At 41.2% G+C, this 18,063-nt stretch overlaps 2 protein-coding genes and 1 non-coding gene across 4 annotated transcripts in view; 1 reads left to right on the top strand and 2 right to left on the bottom strand.

Moving 5' to 3' along the window:
• Positions 1 to 1,131: 1,131 nt before the first annotated feature.
• On the bottom strand, positions 1,132 to 7,442 carry pym1 (PYM homolog 1, exon junction complex associated factor). Of its 2 annotated transcripts, XM_063880237.1 has the most exons (4): positions 7,338 to 7,442; positions 4,220 to 4,326; positions 2,543 to 2,636; positions 1,132 to 1,960 (listed from the first exon to the last, which is right to left on the bottom strand). In XM_063880237.1, the coding sequence occupies exons 2-4, from the start codon at positions 4,263 to 4,265 to the stop codon at positions 1,492 to 1,494; spliced, it is 609 nt and encodes a 202-aa protein (XP_063736307.1). In that variant the 5' UTR covers positions 4,266 to 4,326; positions 7,338 to 7,442; the 3' UTR covers positions 1,132 to 1,491. The 2 variants fall into 2 exon arrangements, with proteins under 2 accessions (XP_063736307.1, XP_063736315.1); XM_063880245.1 differs by lacking the exon at positions 7,338 to 7,442 and having other exon boundaries at positions 4,235 to 4,326.
• spats2 (spermatogenesis associated serine rich 2) overlaps positions 7,411 to 18,063 on the top strand; it is a 23,467-nt gene continuing 12,814 nt past the window's right edge. Inside the window, 10 exon segments of the mRNA XM_063879957.1 lie at positions 7,411 to 7,448; positions 9,525 to 9,595; positions 11,481 to 11,669; positions 13,125 to 13,204; positions 13,371 to 13,479; positions 14,928 to 14,977; positions 16,198 to 16,453; positions 16,587 to 16,618; positions 16,620 to 16,764; positions 16,915 to 17,050. Of these exon segments, the coding sequence (XP_063736027.1) occupies positions 11,648 to 11,669; positions 13,125 to 13,204; positions 13,371 to 13,479; positions 14,928 to 14,977; positions 16,198 to 16,453; positions 16,587 to 16,618; positions 16,620 to 16,764; positions 16,915 to 17,050 (830 nt within the window). The 5' untranslated portion in view covers positions 7,411 to 7,448; positions 9,525 to 9,595; positions 11,481 to 11,647.
• On the bottom strand, positions 9,425 to 9,508 carry trnak-cuu (transfer RNA lysine (anticodon CUU)). The gene has a single exon. It is a non-coding gene; the product is annotated as a tRNA-Lys (tRNA).

The raw sequence follows: 18,063 nt of genomic DNA, 5'->3' as shown, positions 1-18,063 counted from the left end.
AAAGAGTCCTCTCCTGCTGATGTTCAGGTCTATATCAGTATGTAGAGTCTCTACTTTAAAGAGTCCTCTCCTGCTGATGTTCAGGTGTATATCAGTATGTAGAGTCTCTACTTTAAAGAGTCCTCTCCTGCTGATGTTCAGGTGTATATCAGTATGTAGAGTCTCTACTTTAAAGAGTCCTCTCCTGCTGATGTTCAGGTGTATATCAGTATGTAGAGTCTCTACTTTAAAGAGTCCTCTCCTGCTGATGTTCAGGTGTATATCAGTATGTAGTGTCTCTACTTTAAAGAGTCCTCTCCTGCTGATATTCAGGTGTATATCAGTATGTAGAGTCTCTACTTTAAAGAGTCCTCTCCTGCTGATGTTCAGGTGTATGTCAGTATGTAGAGTCTCTACTTTAAAGAGTCCTCTCCTGCTGATGTTCAGGTGTATATCAGTATGTAGTGTCTCTACTTTAAAGAGTCCTCTCCTGCTGATGTTCAGGTGTATATCAGTATGTAGTGTCTCTACTTTAAAGAGTCCTCTCCTGCTGATGTTCAGGTGTATATCAGTATGTAGAGTCTCTACTTTAAAGAGTCCTCTCCTGCTGATGTTCAGGTGTATATCAGTATGTAGTGTCTCTACTTTAAAGAGTCCTCTCCTGCTGATGTTCAGGTGTATATCAGTATGTAGAGTCTCTACTTTAAAGAGTTCTCTCCTGCTGATGTTCAGGTGTATATCAGTATGTAGAGTCTCTACTTTAAAGAGTCCTCTCCTGCTGATGTTCAGGTGTATATCAGTATGTAGAGTCTCTACTTTAAAGAGTCCTCTCCTGCTGATGTTCAGGTGTATATCAGTATGTAGAGTCTCTACTTTAAAGAGTCCTCTCCTGCTGATGTTCAGGTGTATATCAGTATGTAGAGTCTCTACTTTAAAGAAACCAGAGCCCAGTCTGCTCTGATTGGTTAGCTGGCCTGCTCTGTTATGATTGGTCAACCATTTAGAGATGTCCCGCCCCTTAGTTTCCTATTTTAAAGTGTGGCTCTTTATCTGATGTACTTGTGAAGATGTTCTTTATGATTTGCTCAGATATTTTTAGGAAACTAACAACATATAAAATGTATTTATTAATGAAAGAAATACAGAAACTGATTCACTCAGAGCTCGTCAGTAGGATTTATTAATAATGGTTTTGGTATTTATATGACGTTTGGTGACAATAGAAAAATATGCAAAAACACCAAATACACATCAGCACCAACATCTGGTCCAGCCTTCCTGAATAATCCCCCACCTCTGAAATCAGAATGAGATAAACACGGAGTGTGTGTTTTAATATCTGTAGTGAGTGTGTGACAGCAAACAGAACACTGAGGCTGTGAGACCAACGGAGGTTTCACCGCGAGGCTTTAAAAAGAGATTATAAACGGGTGAGCCGGACACTCCCAGTTCATGATCAGACAGAGTATGTTCCCAGTCTCTCAGTTTTTATGTCCAGTCTGTTTTGTGTCTTCAGGAGTCCCGCTCCAGCTGCAGGATCTCCTCCCGTAGGGTCTTAACCCGGGACAGCTTCTCCTGCTGGTCCTTGGTCGGCTCGGTGATTTCTCCTGAGTCCACTTTCTGCTGCAGGTCCTCTGCCTGCCGCAGCTTCTTCTTCAGGTTTTTCAGCTTCTTCACCCTCTCTGCTGCAGCTGAGGCGCTGTCGTCGGGCGGATTAGACACTGGCGTCTTCTCGTTAGCGTCCTCTGAGATGGACACGTTCTCCACGGCGTCGCTCACAGCGTCCACTTCTCCGTCCGGCTGCTGCTGCTTCCGCTTCTCTTTGCGCTTCATGTTGCGTTTGGCCGACTTGGAGAGGCCGGAGGTGTCGGTGTCGCCCCCCCCACCGCCCGGGGGCTTCTGCTGCTGAGACTCAGATGCACTCATCCCCGGAGGAAGGTCGGGTTTACCCTTGAAGAACTTCACAAACTTGTTTTCATAGCTGCAGGAGACAGAAACGCAGGGTTAAACTCTGAGGAGGGCGTGAAGGACGTCATCTGTTGCTAACCCCTGCTGCTTTCTGAGAAACCTAAGGATTTATATTCATGTGCACATTTGATTAGTAATTATAGACTGCTGCAGGACAAGAGCACCACTGGCAGCCACTAATCACTAAAGATATGCACTAATAATATAACAGAAACCATGCACACAAAACTCTTAGAGAAGAAATCCTCTAAATCCTTTTTTGAAATGAATTTTCCTCTTGGTGGCTTTTCCAAAAAGACCTGATGTAGGGGAGCTTTATTTTAAATAATTGACATGGACAGTTACTGCTTGTTATATTTTAGCAGGTTTATCACATCGTCTGATTCATTTTCCAGTCAGTGTGCAGCTGAAGAAGAAGAAGAAGAAGCAGAAGCAGAAGAAGAAGCTGAAGAAGAAGAAGCAGAAGCAGAAGAAGAAGCTGAAGAAGAAGAAGAAGCAGAAGCAGAAGAAGAAGCAGAAGAAGAAGAAGAAGAAGAAGAAGAAGAAGAAGAAGCAGAAGAAGAAGCAGAAGGAGGAGAAGGAGGAGAGTACTCACACAGGAACCTCCTCCTGGGGGGTGTAACCGTCCTTCACTTTCCGAGGTTTCCTCCACGTCCCGTCGGGCCGCTGTGTGGAGGCGATGTACTTTCCTGAAGAGCAACAGGGGACGATGTCAGAGGGTTTTTATAAACGTGTGTGTAGATATAGACCTTTTGAACGTTGTTTCATGCATTGTTGCATTGTTCCATGTTAGAACAAACCTGTGTTAATACCAATAATAATATGAGCTGAACATGCACTAAATAGCTGACCTAATATGGATAGGGGCTACATTTCTCCAGCTGCTGGTGCTGTGGAAACAACGCATTTATTTACAGTCCAATCTTTCTGTAGGGTTGGTCTCTGTCCATGGGGGGAGGAAGAGCCTCACTTTGAAAACACACTTTTCTTATTCTCAGTTTCCAAGTAAACTATTAATTCAAACCTTTTACTTTAGAGCTTTATAAACTACAGAATCCTTTAATATATATGTAAATAAATGCCTTTTTTTCTACTTTGACCAACAAGGAAGTCTGTGAACTCTTTAAATGATAATTGTGAATTCATTCAGTCAGCATTTCCTTTGACTGTCACTGCATACCTTTTAAATTCTACACGGCTCTTACACACCCTGCAGATGAATGCACTTTAAATACTTGTATAAACTAAATGAAAACAACGTCAGATATATTTCTTTAAGTATGCAACATATTCTCTCTTTTTTACTATGATTTTTGATATGCAAAAAGTCCAGTTGGTATTTATTTTACCGCTGCATGTGTTTATTTGTAACAGGAGTTTAATATATCGGTATATTATTACAAACTATAAATCCATGTTGTGTTTTATACATTTCAGTGTGTTGTTTTTATGAATTTTGACATGCAAAGTGTACGGCAATCAATGGCTGCAGATGGGGGAAATAAAGGCTGTTCATATCATATATCATTTTGATTGAGTGTAATATCAAAGTGTTTAAAAGTAATGAGTCAATGAGGTTTAGCTATGTTAGCTACAACCTAACTAGCATCGAGCATTAGTTGCAAAAGATCTAAAGCTATTTAATCCATTGAAGCTGTTAAATCAATGGCTGCAGGTGAGAAGATGAAGACGGTATACAGCATAAGTACAAGTAATCACATTAGTTTAACATCGCAATGTTTCGTAATAACCAATGGAGTGGGGTTAGCTATATTAGCTTCAAGCTACCTAGCATAAGCTGCAAAACAACAACATGTGAAGTTAGAAATCAATGGCTGCAGGTGAGAAAATACAGAGTGATTGTATTATATTTAACATTATTTATTTAAACTCACTGGGGCTTCAGATAAAGAGGGAATGAAGTGCATGGTTTAGATATGTTGCTTTAATCTACCTAGCAACAAGCATCAGCTGCAAAGCAGAAACATGTGAAGTAAACAGTCAATGGCTACAGGAGAGTAAATAAAGACGATATAGACAAATGTGAATCACAATATTAATAAAGATGATATACAGCATAAATTAAATGTATAACATTAGTAATAGTGTTTGAGGGTTAGCTATATTAGCTTCAATCTACCTAGCAACAGGCATCAGCTGCAAAACCAATCATCTGTTGACAACCACTGGCCGCAGAGGAGAAACATAAAGCCTGGAACCATTGAATTCTTTCTGTGTATTCATTAACAGGGTTTGTTTCAGTCAGACGCACGTTCATCTTTCTTACCGGAGTCATCCTCGACATACGGAGTTGCCATTTTGGTGAACCGTGTAACTCCGCTCCTCTGGGAGACAAAACAGAACCAAACGAACGCCCCTCTGTTCACAGGGAGGTTTTTTTGATCAACTTTATTTAACAATTATTCAATTACAACAGAAAAGGCTCTAAAACATCAGTGTTCATTACACTAATTCAAGACTGAAGGCAGAACTGAACAGCAACAACAAACACATGTTGTCACTCAGGAATTAGGGTGTTCAGAAGTGTGTTAAACAGTTGGGCTTTTTATTATTCTTTACTTTTGGCACAATTTAACTATAATTTCATGTCACGAAGAGCAACACATTCTGGAGAAATGTTGAGAAACGTTAGATTATCAAATGTTAAGGCAGGATTGTTTTGCTCATTATAAGTAAATAATATCCAGCAGATATCTAACATGTTTTTCTTCACTGTCAATATGTTCACTCTTTCATGTCTGTTTTATTTTGAGATGTTTATTTAATTGTACATTTTTACTCTTTTTTATTTCTAAATATTTGCAATACTTTGTTTTATATGCTGCTGCAACGACAACATTTCCAAATGTGGAATTAATAAAGTGTATCTGATCTGATCTTGCCTGGAAAGGAGAGCCTTGTCTTTATTACAGATTTATTTTAAGGTTTGTTTTCTTTTTAGCTGCGAAGGAGAGCAGACTGCGGTGAGGAGAACACAGCTTCATCCTCTCCCCCCCTGCAGGAGAGATCTAATGTCGGAGGAGGGTTCTTCTGTTATCCTCACACCCGCACCACAGCCTGCCCAGGAGCCTCCGACCTTAACCCTCCTGAACCCTCACACTCAGAACCATCCCACCACCACACCCCCTTTGAATGCATGGGGCTCAAACCCACAGCCCCTCTCACTCAGATATAACATCTGTATCTACTATTTATTACCTCTGTATTCATCCGTCTAAACCCCGCACCTTATATTTGTTCTGTGAATTCACGGAAACCAAAGCGCTTTATGACTCTTTCTGTGGCTGGATGCTAACCGTGTCTCCTTGCTCTCTGTACAGAGACACTAAAGTAGAATCTAATAATGTTCTGAGTGAAGACGAAGCGCAAGGGCGGCTCATGCTAAAACACGATTCTGTGAGCATGAGTTCCGGGCGGTGCGAGGACACAAATCGAGCAAACCCTTATTTTTCTTCGGAAATGACGACGTGGATCTCGGGTTGCCAGGTTTGATTCGCAGCCTTCTGCAGAAATTAATTTAATACAAACGAATTTATTTATATAGTTAATTGTTTCAGAGGATATTTAACGCAAATATGAAACAAATGTTAAGACACTCATAAAAACCATAAAATACATGTAACATCACATTGTTTTCTACTTACACTAATAATACTAATTACAAATATTACTATTATTAAAAATAACTTCATGTATTTAATATATTTGTATCTTTATTATTATCAATAATAATTATATTTTATGTGTTCTTGTTTGTGTTCGCACTGTGGGACTGCCAGAAACGGGATTTCAATGTTCTGTATGTTTAACACATGTGGAAACTTTGACAGTAAAGTGGACTTTGACTTTGATATTTATAAATTACTTTTTTTGGCATTTATTGTTATCCATTTTCTACAAAATAAAAACATAACATTTTTCAGTCTTTTATTTTCCTTCAGAATTTAATCTAAATATTTCCTCTGCACTTTTTACATGTAAAAGCATTTCTAGTTGTTAATTGTATGTTATTCATTGAAGTAGCACGTTTTGAATACAGGCCAAAGGTTCAACAACAGTCGGAGTTCTTTAGTCTCTGCATCACTAAACATAATGCAAATCTAATGCACCGTAAAGATGAGATATCCCAAAACCCATCTCCCACAGGCCGCTGCACCGTGTTGGGATTGGTCATCCGCTTAGAGGTGTCCCGCCCTTAACCCATTACGTACATTGTGTTGGAGCAGTGTCCCATAGTGATGTCACCATGATCCAGAAGTAAACAAAGGAGTATTCTTTTTGCCTTTGCAGATCATTTACATGCACAAAACCAGACTCCAAATAATAAAACAGGGCCTTCTTGAAAGAGGGAAGCTCATGCAAACAAGTGTTGTTTCTTTTAAAAACACCGTAATGTTCACGTGTCACTTTTGACGCATGAATCACATGTTATTGCTTCATGCAAAGAGCTGCATGTCATTTGTCTTCATCACAGAAAGACGTGTCAAAGCTGTGAATGCAGAAGTGGTTTCAGAAAAGAACACATGGTTAATTGCAAAGTGAAAAACTACTGTGGGAAGAACAAGGAAATACAGCCGTACTGAATAAAAGTACCAGGACGGAGGGAAACTCATTTTGTCTGTTTTATACTCAAATACATTTATTTAAAACAGTAGTCCCGTGTGTCCAAAGACTAAATGTAGTATGAGAGTATAAAGTCTTTATTATATTATAGTTGAATATTAAAGATCTGCCAAAACTCACCAATTTGAGTGTTTCCCCCTTTATTATTTGATTTACTGTAAAATCAACACTTGCATTGACATGGACATAAGAGAGAAAGCTAACTATTATACCATATTTCTAATGTAATTTAAAATTGAACATGTTCTTTTTATGTTTACTCACCTAACCAGATACCTACTTGAAAATACACTCAAAGGAAATATAAAAAGAACTTGAGAAATTAATTCTAAAAATGGTGCAGAAAGAAGAGCAAAAGATGTGAAAATGATCAGAAGTGGATAGAAATGGAAATAATAGAACACTTATAGATAAAAAAGACATGCACATAATAAGTCAAATATATATTAAAATGTACAGAACATTCAGGCAGATAGGAGCTGCAGTATTCTAAAATAAATGAAGTGTAACATAGTGTGTGCAGGAGCCAGCTTTTAAAAGGCAGTAGCCTACTGTGCAGAAATGTCACACAAATAAACAAACGTTACCAAAATGATCTTTATCACACTAGATATATTTGTTTATCACGCATTGGTTAGCTAAATAAAGATTGCATCACTTTATAAATGACAGACTTTGGCACGAAGCCTTTTAGAAGCGCCTAGAAACAGTCTGTTTTATATAAAGGAGGATCTTCGGAATCCTACCTGGCAACCCGGAGGAGGAAAATATTTCCCTCAGATGCAGAGCCGCAGATCGGCTTCAGACCCGGAGGAAACCTGGATCTACTGCACCGTTCACCTCTCAACAACACGTAGGTACATCCAATAATGTCTGTCTACGAACACACCACCTTATACCTCTTTATCACTGCTCTAATGGTGAGTTACTTAGCCTGGAGGTGGCTAGTTTTACTGCAGTTAATAATGAGAGCTAGCTGGATGCTAACCAGAGATGCTAACTCAGGATGCGTTAAAAAATGCCTCCGTAAAAAAGGCGCTTTGACTTCATGATGCATTTAGTCATTTCTGTTCCCGAGGGTTTAATGGTGGATTCCTGTGATGATTAACGCAGGGACAAGCAGGAAATAGCTAATGATTTAGGGTGAGATAATGCTATCAAGCTAATGTTAACCTGCGGACTCCTGCAGACAAATCAGAACCAGAATGTATTTGTTAGAAGAACACAGAGATTTACAGAGTGTCAGTGAAGAGACATTAGGGCTAATACACAATAACAAACAGGATGAAAAAAACGGTATAAAAGACACTTAGAAAACAGGATACAAATAGTATTCAAACAGTCAAAAAGACAGCATAACAGCTCTACAAAGACCGTAGAAAGGTCAGTATGAAGACACTAAAAACCAGTAAAAACCAGTAAAAAAACCCAGTATTAAAACCAGTATAAAAAATGTATTACAGTCTTGCAGTTGATAAATGTTCCTGTATAATGCATGCACTTTTTAAACCCTCTACAATCTGTCTGTGAATACATATGTGAACTCTATATCTGCTCGCCGTGGACCCCTGATCTCCAGCTGCAGATATCTTATCTTATAGACAAACCTGACTTATGAGAGGATGTTTCTGACTGAACTGAAACTGAACACCCAGACTTCACCAGGAGGAGAGGCTGTGAAAACACGTTCTGATTAAACTCAAAAGGCACTTCCACATTTCATATGGTCTGTAGAAGCTGTGCGGATCAGATATCGCCTTTTTATTTAAAACTGCTTAAATGCAAATGGACTTTCCTGTCTCCAGTTTTTGAGTTCTGCTGAGTTTAAATAACATCAGCGTCAGTGTGGAGTGTTTCACCCAGGGACTCAACGGCATGCTGACTGCAGCGGGGATTGAACCGGTGCTCCTCTGGTCTAAAGATCAATGCACTGAGCCACAGCATCCCACTGATCCACTAACGTAATTATCTGATTGGTAGAAAAGATCTAGACCTGGACGTTAGTGTGATTTTTCATGTGATCTAAAAACGATGTACTGATGGAAACCGAAGTATTTCTGCAGCAGATTATAAACTTCTTCATCGCAAACACACTTTAAAGTCACCAGAGTTTATCATTCCTGCACAGATTATAAGACCTTTAGTCAAGAGTGTATCCCTACTCTTTAGAAATCTGGACTTTTAGCAGGATTTTCCTCTAAAGAAGTGTACCGAGACCAAATTAATTCCTGCTCATCTCCAGCTTCAGATATATTTTCAGGGAGTCCCTGCCTTATGTGTGAGGTCAATTCTGCTTTGCAGTGTCTAAATAAACCTAATTTAAAGGTTATTATATATATATATATATATATATATCTTTATGTAATATGATCTGTATGAGGCTGTGACCGAAGCCCCGTCTCACAGATAGTTTTTATGTCGTCTTTGAACCAGCAGGTTGCTGGATGATAGAACCGGAGGATGAAACCCTCTTTATTAGTCACATACATGCACACAGCAGAGCACACACAGTGAAATTAGTCCTCTGCATTTAACCCATCCTAGTACTAGGAGCAGTGGGCAGCTATCGTGCAGCGCCCGGGGAGCAATGGGGAGGGGGGGATTGGAGGTGTCCGGTGCCTTGCTCAAGGGCACCACAGCAGGGCCTAGGAGGTGAACTGGGACCTCTCCAAGTAGCAGTCCACTTTCCATATTTCAAGTCTGTTCGGGGACTTGAACCGGCGACCCTACGATTCCCAGTCCAAGCCCCTACTGACTGAGCCACTGCTGGACTAAGTTTTGCTCTTGGCACTGAGAACAGAGTTCACATACAGCTAATTTTAGTGAGCAATTATGAAGCCCAATGTGGGGCTCGAACCCACAAACCCACGACCCTGAGATTAAGAGTCTCATGCTCTACCGACTGAGCTAACCTGTCGTCTTTGAACCAGCAGGTTGCTGGTTGGATCCCAGCCCTGCAGTCAACATGTGGATGTATCCCTCGGGCAAGATGCTGAACCCTGAGGTGCTCCCGATGGCCAACAGTGTGTGTGTGACTGTTAGCTTCCCTAGAGCAAGTGATGCTGCTCTGCATGAATGAGGGGTGAATGACTCGTAGTGTGTGAAGCTCTGAAGGATCCAGAGACCTGATACTGAAGTCATTTGTGCAGCAGTGTCCGAACGAACCTCATATGGAAGCTGTTTCATCCAGTCTGCAGGAGGCTGTGACAGAAGCCCGTCACACAGACCCTTATTTATGAATCACTAACTTATTGAAGCCTTTTATTTGCTGACTGAGCACTTCTCCTGCTGCTCTCCTGAGCTTTGGAGCACCTTCCCTCTTGATAAACACAATGCATCCTAGTTGTGTGTGTGTGTGTGTGTGTGTGTCTGTGTGTGCACTCTGACGTCTGCAGAGGTGTGGTGTGTGTGAGTGTGAGGCACGTCCTAATCTACAGGGTGTGGGTTTGAACAGCCACTAAGTTTCCCTTTCTGCTGAACTCCGGACAGAAAAGGAAACTTAGACTCTGGAAACAGCTGGCTCATAAATCCAGAGCTGCAGGGCTGCTGGGGGGTTTAAAGACCGTGGGACGTTACTAAACTCTCACACTGACACACACACTCCGACAGGGTAGGTCTACTCTCTTACCTGCAGTTAAATGCTAATGTAAATGTGATGTATTTTAATTCATTTTATGCTGCTGTAGATTTGCTGTACAGCGGTATCTTAAGAAGGGATTGTATTCGACTTAATAGAATAAAATAAACATAAATGCTAAATATATTCGTATCAAAGTTAGATTCAAAAGAAATGTTTTTGATCCTTAAAATGCATTATAAATATTAAGATATAATAAAATGTTTTTAAATTTAAATAAAGCAAGCTAAAGTAGAAGTCAATAATAGAAGTGCAGTTTAAGATATTAACACATTATAATTCTACTGCATTTTAGGGGAATAATGCACATTTGATTTATTTTGTATTCCACTTCATGTATTTAACGCTCGGTTACCAGCTACTGAGAGAACGAACTCTGTTTATTTTGGGTGAAACGCTTTAAAAAGTCTCTTTCGGCCCGGCCCGTTTCTCCGTTTCACACGAGCAGTTTCAGTTTCACAAATACGAGCTAGGAATTTAAAACAGACAAATCAGATTTGTGCCATCGTTTATTCTGCGGGGAACGTCTCTAAGGTAGAGCTGATATTAAAGAGGATACACCCCGCTGATGTTCAGCTGTAGATCAGGACTGGGCTCTGGTTTCAGACATGGAGGCATGGAGACATGTCCCAGTAGAGACTCCCACTGTGGCTCAGTGGGCGCCAGTTCAATCCCACCTTGACCCCCACTGCAGTCAGGATGCCGCTGTGTCCCCGGGCAAGACTCCTCACCCCAAATTGCTCCTGTGGGTGTTGTCCACAGTGTTGATGCTTTACATGTCTGATGGAGTGCTTAGAGAGGTCCCGCCCCTCAGCCTATCACGTACAATGTGTTGGAGCGCTAGCCAATAGGAGCGCAAGCCTACTTAGTGATAGTGAACTTTGGGATTTTAGCCTTTGCAGACCATTGACATGCACAGAACATACTCCAGGAGAGGGAAACCCCCAGAACAGCAGAGTGTTTGAGACTCCCCCCTCTCCCCCCCTGCAGAGAGAAGAGGAACTCCCCTTTAAAGACGTGTCTCTCTGCAGCACTGCTAACTTTTTCCCTCCACAGTAATGCAGTGTTTGTGCCAAGGACAATATTAACTGCAGGTTTTCTGGAGAATGCTCAGGACAACGAGGAGGAGGAGGAGGAGGAGGAGGAGGAGGAGGAGGAAATGCATTCATATTTCCAGACGTGGAGATCTGTGTGTTGCTGCAGTACGGCGACGGCTCCTCTGACCTGTTTCTTCGTGTGTTTTCTCCCTCAGATTTGCATCAGCCTGGTGGAGAGCAGATCTGACCTGGAGTCTGACGCTTCTTCTCTCAGCAGAAAGTCAGCGTCATTGGAGAGCTAATTTAAACACCCGATATCAAGGTGTTATTAAAGTCTGGAGGAAGTACACTAACCATTTCCTTGAGACTACTGTGTGACACCATGGCAAAGAAGAACCAGAAGGGTGTGTATTCACTTCACACACACACTGGCTTTATTCAGAATATTTTATTCATCCACAGGAATTGTTTTTTTTAAGTTGCTCCAGTTAGGAAGAAAACAAATCAAATATAAAATCAAATAGAAGATAAAGATGCTGAATTAAAGTAAACAATATTAAAATACTCATAATAATTCATATTGAAATTACGGATACAAAATAATTTAATGAATATATTTGTGTAAGAGGAAGTAAAAATATGCAATACAAATAAAGGAAGGACTTTCAGTAAAAGGAGCATTACAAATAAAATGCAATGAATCTAAAATTATGCAATTAAAACAGTTTTTGAAATTAAGGATATTTAGGAAAAATACCAATAAAATATCATTTAAATATGTATACAAACACAAGACCTTAAATGGAGTTACTCTGGACTTCACGCTGTGCTAGGCTTGGGATTCGTTTGGATTTTAACGATTCCGGTTCTTTTCGGTTCTTGATTCTGGTTCTTTTCGATTCCGGTTCTTTTCGATTCCGGTTCTTTTCGATTCCGGTTCTTTTCGGTTCTTGATTCCGGTTCTTTTCGCTGATAAAAATGAATCCCATTCCAATTTCACGGGAAATCTTTTTATTAATGAAAACATTTAGTCAAATTAGTAGTAGTAGTAGTAGTAGTAGTAGTAGTAGTAGTAGTAGTAGTAGTAGTAGTAGTAGTAGTAGTTGTTGTTGTTGTTGTTGTTGTTGTTGTTGTTGTTGTTGTTGTTAAATACAATGACTCAATAACCCTCTCAGCATTGGTTTTGCATTCACAAGTGCCAAGTGGTTTCTGAATCGGAACTGGTTCTCGGTACCCATCCGGTTCTCTTTACTCTCAGCTGGAGGCTTCTGGTTATCAAATGTAAAAGGAAGTCTCCTCAGACCTTTGAAACTCCCCTTAAGCTTAGGGGTTTAAATCAGATGCAGATGTGATGAGGTAAGTTTTATTTTGAACCTCCTGCTGGTTTCTGGAGTGTCTGCTTGAGTTTCTAAGCTCAACATCCTTCCACTTACCGTGCAGAGATGCTGACGTCAGTGTTTCCTCTTTGTGTTTTAAATATAAGTGATGCGTACAGGGAGGCAAGGCGAGTTTACTTATGCAGCATGCTGAAGATACAGGGAAATTCAAAGTCAGAACACATCGAGACAAAGTGCAAGAGCTGAGAAATAAAATGTAAATCAAAAAGAAATAAACATTTAAGTGATGTAAAATATACGAAGGGGTTACAACAAATCTGTTTCCAAATGAATCCAGAGGTCTTTGAGATATATGCTTTCCTGTTCCAGCGTCAGGTTTGTCCTGACCTGACGTGCACGTTTCTATAACGTCAAACCTCTGGCCGTCGCTTTGTTTTGCAAATGATTCTCCACAGGGGTTTGCAAATAGGATCCTGCACAAACAATGACCACTATTTGTCTTTGTTGTGGTTTTTTTTGTAGACACGTCGGGGGTGGTGTTTGACACTCGCTCCAAAATGGCGATGTCCCAGGGAGGAACAACGGAGAGGATGAAGGAGAAGGTGAGACGCTGCAGGGTTAATGTCGCGTAGAGAAGCAGATGCATTGTTTGAGAGCCGGTCTTTATGGGAGTTCACCTATCCGTTCTCTGAACAGCTTGATTGTAAATACTGTGAGTGTTATTTGTTATTAACGCCTCATAATTCCTCTTCCTCCTCTTGTTCACAGATCGGTGCCGTCCGTGCAGTCGTCCCTAACAAGAGCAACAATGAGATCGTGCTGGTGTTGCAGCATTTTGAGAACTGTGTCGACAGAACCGTCCAAGCGTTCATTGAAGGTATGCAGACATCACCGTTCCGTCAGCAGAGTCATTATTGACCTTAATAATAATCACTGTAGTCAGTTACATAACTCCCCTAGGAGAGTAGAGTCACTTTGTTTTGGAGGCAGCAGTGATTGGATCAGAATGGTCATATTAAACAGATATTATTTTAATGTTTTTAAACTCTATAGTTATAGGAGCTGAGGTTCAACATGATCAATAAATACAGAAAATTATGTTGAAACATAGAAGACAAAAAACTAAAACAAATGAAGATGTAAAATCATAGAGATATTCTAAAGTATTACAATGACAGTACTACAACTTACCCTGAACATGATCAGAAATACATTTACAGAATAGGAAATACAGTCCAAATAAACAAATCATTAGGAACAATTATGTGCTCCAATTAAAACGTCCAAAAAAGGGAATATAATAATAATCATAAGAGAAGTTAATTAATTAACTATAAAATAAGATATATCTATTAATCCCAAATTGGGAAATGTTTCCGTTGCGGCAGCAAGTAAACAAAGTGTTGCACGTAATTAGAAATAAAAAGCTGTAGAAAATAAACCATTATAATAAAAACATCTCAAAATAGAAAATAAAACTAAAAGAGTGAAAATATAAAAGTTGACAGTGAAGAAAAGATCTGTAAACTATCTGACAAATAAAACCCGACTGAAGGCTGAAGTTCAGCTCACACAATAAATAAGAGTGAGATATTAACATTCAGTGTGCAAGAGTGGCACAAAAAGTGAAGTAATATAAATGGAAAATCTGTGAAAATACAACTAAAAACTCATCATTTAAAAAAAGTTACTGTTAAAAACATATCAGACTAAAAGTATGTTCAAAAAGGAAACACAGCACGACCAATTTTATTCTGAAAACAAGTAGTTTAGTTTAGAGTGTAGGTTTTCTGTCTGTGTGTGTGTGTGTGTGTGTGTGTGTGTGTGTGTGTGTGTGTGTGTGTGTGTGTGTGTGTGTGTGTGTGTGTGTGTGTGTGTGTGTGTGTGTGTGTGTGTGTGTGTGTGTGTGTGTGTGTGTGTGTGTGTGTGTGTGTGTGTGTGTGTGTGTGTGTGTGTGTGTGTGTGTGTGTGTGTGTGTGTGTGTGTGTGTGTGTGGGATTTGTGTACTTCCGAGTAAACCCATTACAGATCTGTGCTTCCAGTTATTTGGATCATTTACTGGATATAAAAGCTGGCACGCTGCCTGTTCTCCTCATGACCTTTACTACTTCTCTCTCCTGAATGCGTGCCACGCTGTGCATTCAGAAGTCTGCGCGTCATTTGCATGCCTTGTGGTTGTGCCGGTTTAAATATAGAACAAGGGGTTTGTCCACCGCACGTCACGCGTCTTTTGTTCCTTTTATGAAGCGGCATTTAAACAACACCTAAGGGCTGAAAGCCGCTGCTGCGTCACCTGTTGTCATCTTTGTTTGCTCCTCCTCTCAGGCAGCGCCACGGAGATCCTGAAGGAGTGGAATGTGACCGGCAAGAAGAAGGTAGGAACCTGCAGGGCTGCATGTCTCTGCTGAGTCAGCATTCTCTGCGTCTGCAGCTTTTAACAGCCATTCATGTTCTTCTGAAATTATACAATATCAAAAGCACATGTAGGGAGTGGTGGAATATAACTAAACTGGTGCTACTGGTATTGGAGAGGCTTCACTTTGTGCTACTTTCTTCTTTACTCCAATTCATTTACTTTACATACAGCCCGGAAAGAATTGAGACCTCTTCAGCATTATCATTTTCTCTTGTTGTATTATTTATAGACAGGTGTTTGAGTTCCAACATGTTTCTTATTGTGTTCTATAAACTACTGACTACATCTCTGTGTTGGAACTCAACACACACTGGCTGCAATACATGTAAAGGTTTCAGACACATGTGGAGGGGTCTCTTGATTTCTTCCAGACCTGTGTTTAGTTACTAGGCAGATTTAAGTAATTAATGCAAAATATAAAAGCATTTTCATATATTGAAATAAGTGAAGCTGCCCAGTAGACAGTGGTTCAGATAAACCCACCTTTACCAAGTGATGATCACATGAATGCACCGATAATTATGATGAAGGATATATGGCGCTGAAATGTAGATATTGAGACGTACTTTTGGTCAAATTCTAAAGTGAAGGCTCCAGAGAAGAGACAGAAATATGTAATTTTTAAAGATTTTAGATTTGAATTGAATTGTTTATTAAAATCCACATGGCTTCTCTCCGTGTGGCGTCTACTTCCTGTGGGAGGAACTTCCTCTCAGCACGGACTGTAAAAGGGACTCGTTAGTGACGGGGTGCAACACCAAGAACATGGAGACATCTTCTCCTCCCCGAAGTCCAGATGCTTCTGAGCTAAAACCAGTTTCCTTATTGATGAATCCCGCCGCAGAGCGTAATTGAATTAGGGCGTGCACTGCAGGCAGCGGACATGAGAAGAGCTTCCGGTTGGGATGGATGTGACTTTGCTAAGTGATTTCTGAACTAATTAAAGAGAACACTTCACATGTTCCTCCCGTAGATTTACAACCTCAATATTAGAGAATATTCATGTTTTGTTTCATAAATGTACAACTTTGTTCCTGGATAGTTCTCTCAGAACACCTCCAGCTGTCTCAGCTCCAGAAGGCATTATTATTTCTTGCCCTGCGTGCTGTGAAATGGCTCCACTAGGATAGAGATCTTGCAGAATCTGAACCAAGACGTTTACTCTCTCTCCGCCTGCAGCCCAAGAAGAAAAAGAAGCCGAAGCCTCAGCCCGAGGCGGCGGCGGAGCCGGAGCCTCCTGAGGCGGCGGCAGCGGCGCCGGAGGAGGAGGAGGAGGAAGAAGAGGAGGCGGCGGCGAAGGAGGAGCTGAACGGATTCCACGCCAACGGCTCGGTGCTGGACGGGGAGTCGCTGGACTCTCTGAGCGAGCAGCTGGACTCCGCCTCTCTGGACGCCGCCGAGCTGGACTCTGAGCCCGCCACGTCCGAAACCACCGGTAAACAGTGTGAGACGCCAGGCTGCATCTCAAGCTGCTCTCCTGCTGTCACTGGAGGGTGGTGCCTTTATGGATGTTGGTCTAGAAGTGTTCCTATTGGCTGACCTGTAGTAAAGCAGTCCTCTCCTCCCAGGTGCCGAAGCAGAAAGCCAAGGCAGTGCTCCGATCCCCCCCCTTGCACCAGGGGGGCAGGAATCACCAGCCCCCCCGGGGGAACAAGAACCGGCACCGGACCGGATCCAACTCACACACCCCCGCCTTCTCTTTCCCCCCCCACACCGAGGAGCAGGGAGCGGGAGTCAAGAAGATGGGTGAGACCCCGGTGGTCCGTCATGTCTCCTCCTGTGTTTATTAATGACAGCAGGGAGTCCAGGCCCCCTGCCTTTGTTGTGGTGTTGCATGTGAAGCACCTTTTGCTGTTGCACAGGCGGCTCTTCTCTAAGTTCACTGTCCCCCCTCAGCTCCGAACATCGACCGCTCGGTGAAGGACCTGCAGAGGTGCACCGCCTCGCTGACCCGCTACAGGATGGTGGTGAAGGAGGAGATGGACTCCTCCATCAAGACCATGAAGCAGACGTTCGCTGAGCTCCAGAGCTGGTGAGTGATCAGAGCCTCAGGTGCTGCTCCAATGCAGTCAGAGATGCGTGGTCCCAACTGAGGAACTCTTTAGTGCGTTGACACTTTTTAATTCTCCTTTAGAGGTTCAAGGGTTTTATTACCAGGTGCACAGCAGCTCCAGTGGAGTTATGGCACTGGAAATCTTAGATCCAGAGCTCCTCCAACAAGGCAGCATATTATAAAAGGACATCAGACAAAATAATCATAAAACAAAGATAATAAAATATAAAACACCAGTAAAAAAAATAGTGCAAAAGGAGACAGTAGTTTAAATTAGAGTGATGCAGATGAAGTGTAAACAGAATAATCTAAATGATGTGGAAGTGAAAGGTAAGAGTAGATTCTATGTTCATATCAACAGAGTTAAATAAACCGGATGTAAGATTACATCCTGTTTGTTCTGCTCATAACTATTAAGATAACACAAAATAAATACTGAGCAACCAGAAGCTGTTTGTACTTATTTCTAGTGGACAATCCGTTACGAGACTCCCAGTTTAAGACTTCCAGCTTTCCCAATGACGGCTTTAAGACACTTCCTGGGGTAGACATGAAGCGAATGGTCGAGACAGCAATTACTCGTCAGAAAATTGACTTCAATAATAAAGAAAGTGAACAAATTTGATGCAATTGTAATTTATTTACAAACTAGATTAAAAGTCAGTGAGTTTCGGCGTATTCTCTTTTCCTGGAAGCGTCTAATGGTGCAGCGTTCTGCTACCTGGCCCTTAACGAGTGGAGAGTCCCTACAATAAACAAGCAGCTCACTCCCGTCTGATCCGCTGCTGAGTCCGTAACCTCTGGAAATAACAAGCACTGCCTCTAACGAGAGGCAACGGGCAAAGATTCCCGCGCCCCAGACAGGAAACACAAGACTTTAGACATCGTAACACAAATTATTAGATATCTTGTTGTAGATCCTACATTTAACAACTATATCATATTTACCTCGTTCAGTCCATTAGACGTCACTTAAAGAAGAGCTACCTCAC

The sequence above is a fragment of the Eleginops maclovinus genome, chromosome 1 (assembly GCF_036324505.1).
Source record: "Eleginops maclovinus isolate JMC-PN-2008 ecotype Puerto Natales chromosome 1, JC_Emac_rtc_rv5, whole genome shotgun sequence".
In the NCBI taxonomy this organism is placed as follows: domain Eukaryota; kingdom Metazoa; phylum Chordata; class Actinopteri; order Perciformes; family Eleginopidae; genus Eleginops; species Eleginops maclovinus.
Note: the sequence above shows the minus strand (reverse complement) of the source record. Positions and strands in the feature narration are given on the sequence as shown.

Coding starts and splice junctions, on each gene's coding strand:
- pym1 (XM_063880237.1), bottom strand. CDS start 4,265: ATGGCAACTCCGTATGTCGAGGATGACTCCGGTAAGAAAGATGAAC. Junction 2,637..4,219: donor CTCCGGTAAGAAAGATGAAC/GTGCGTCTGACT, acceptor GTTGCTCTTCAG/GAAAGTACATCGCCTCCACA. Junction 1,961..2,542: donor CCCCAGGAGGAGGTTCCTGT/GTGAGTACTCTC, acceptor TGTCTCCTGCAG/CTATGAAAACAAGTTTGTGA.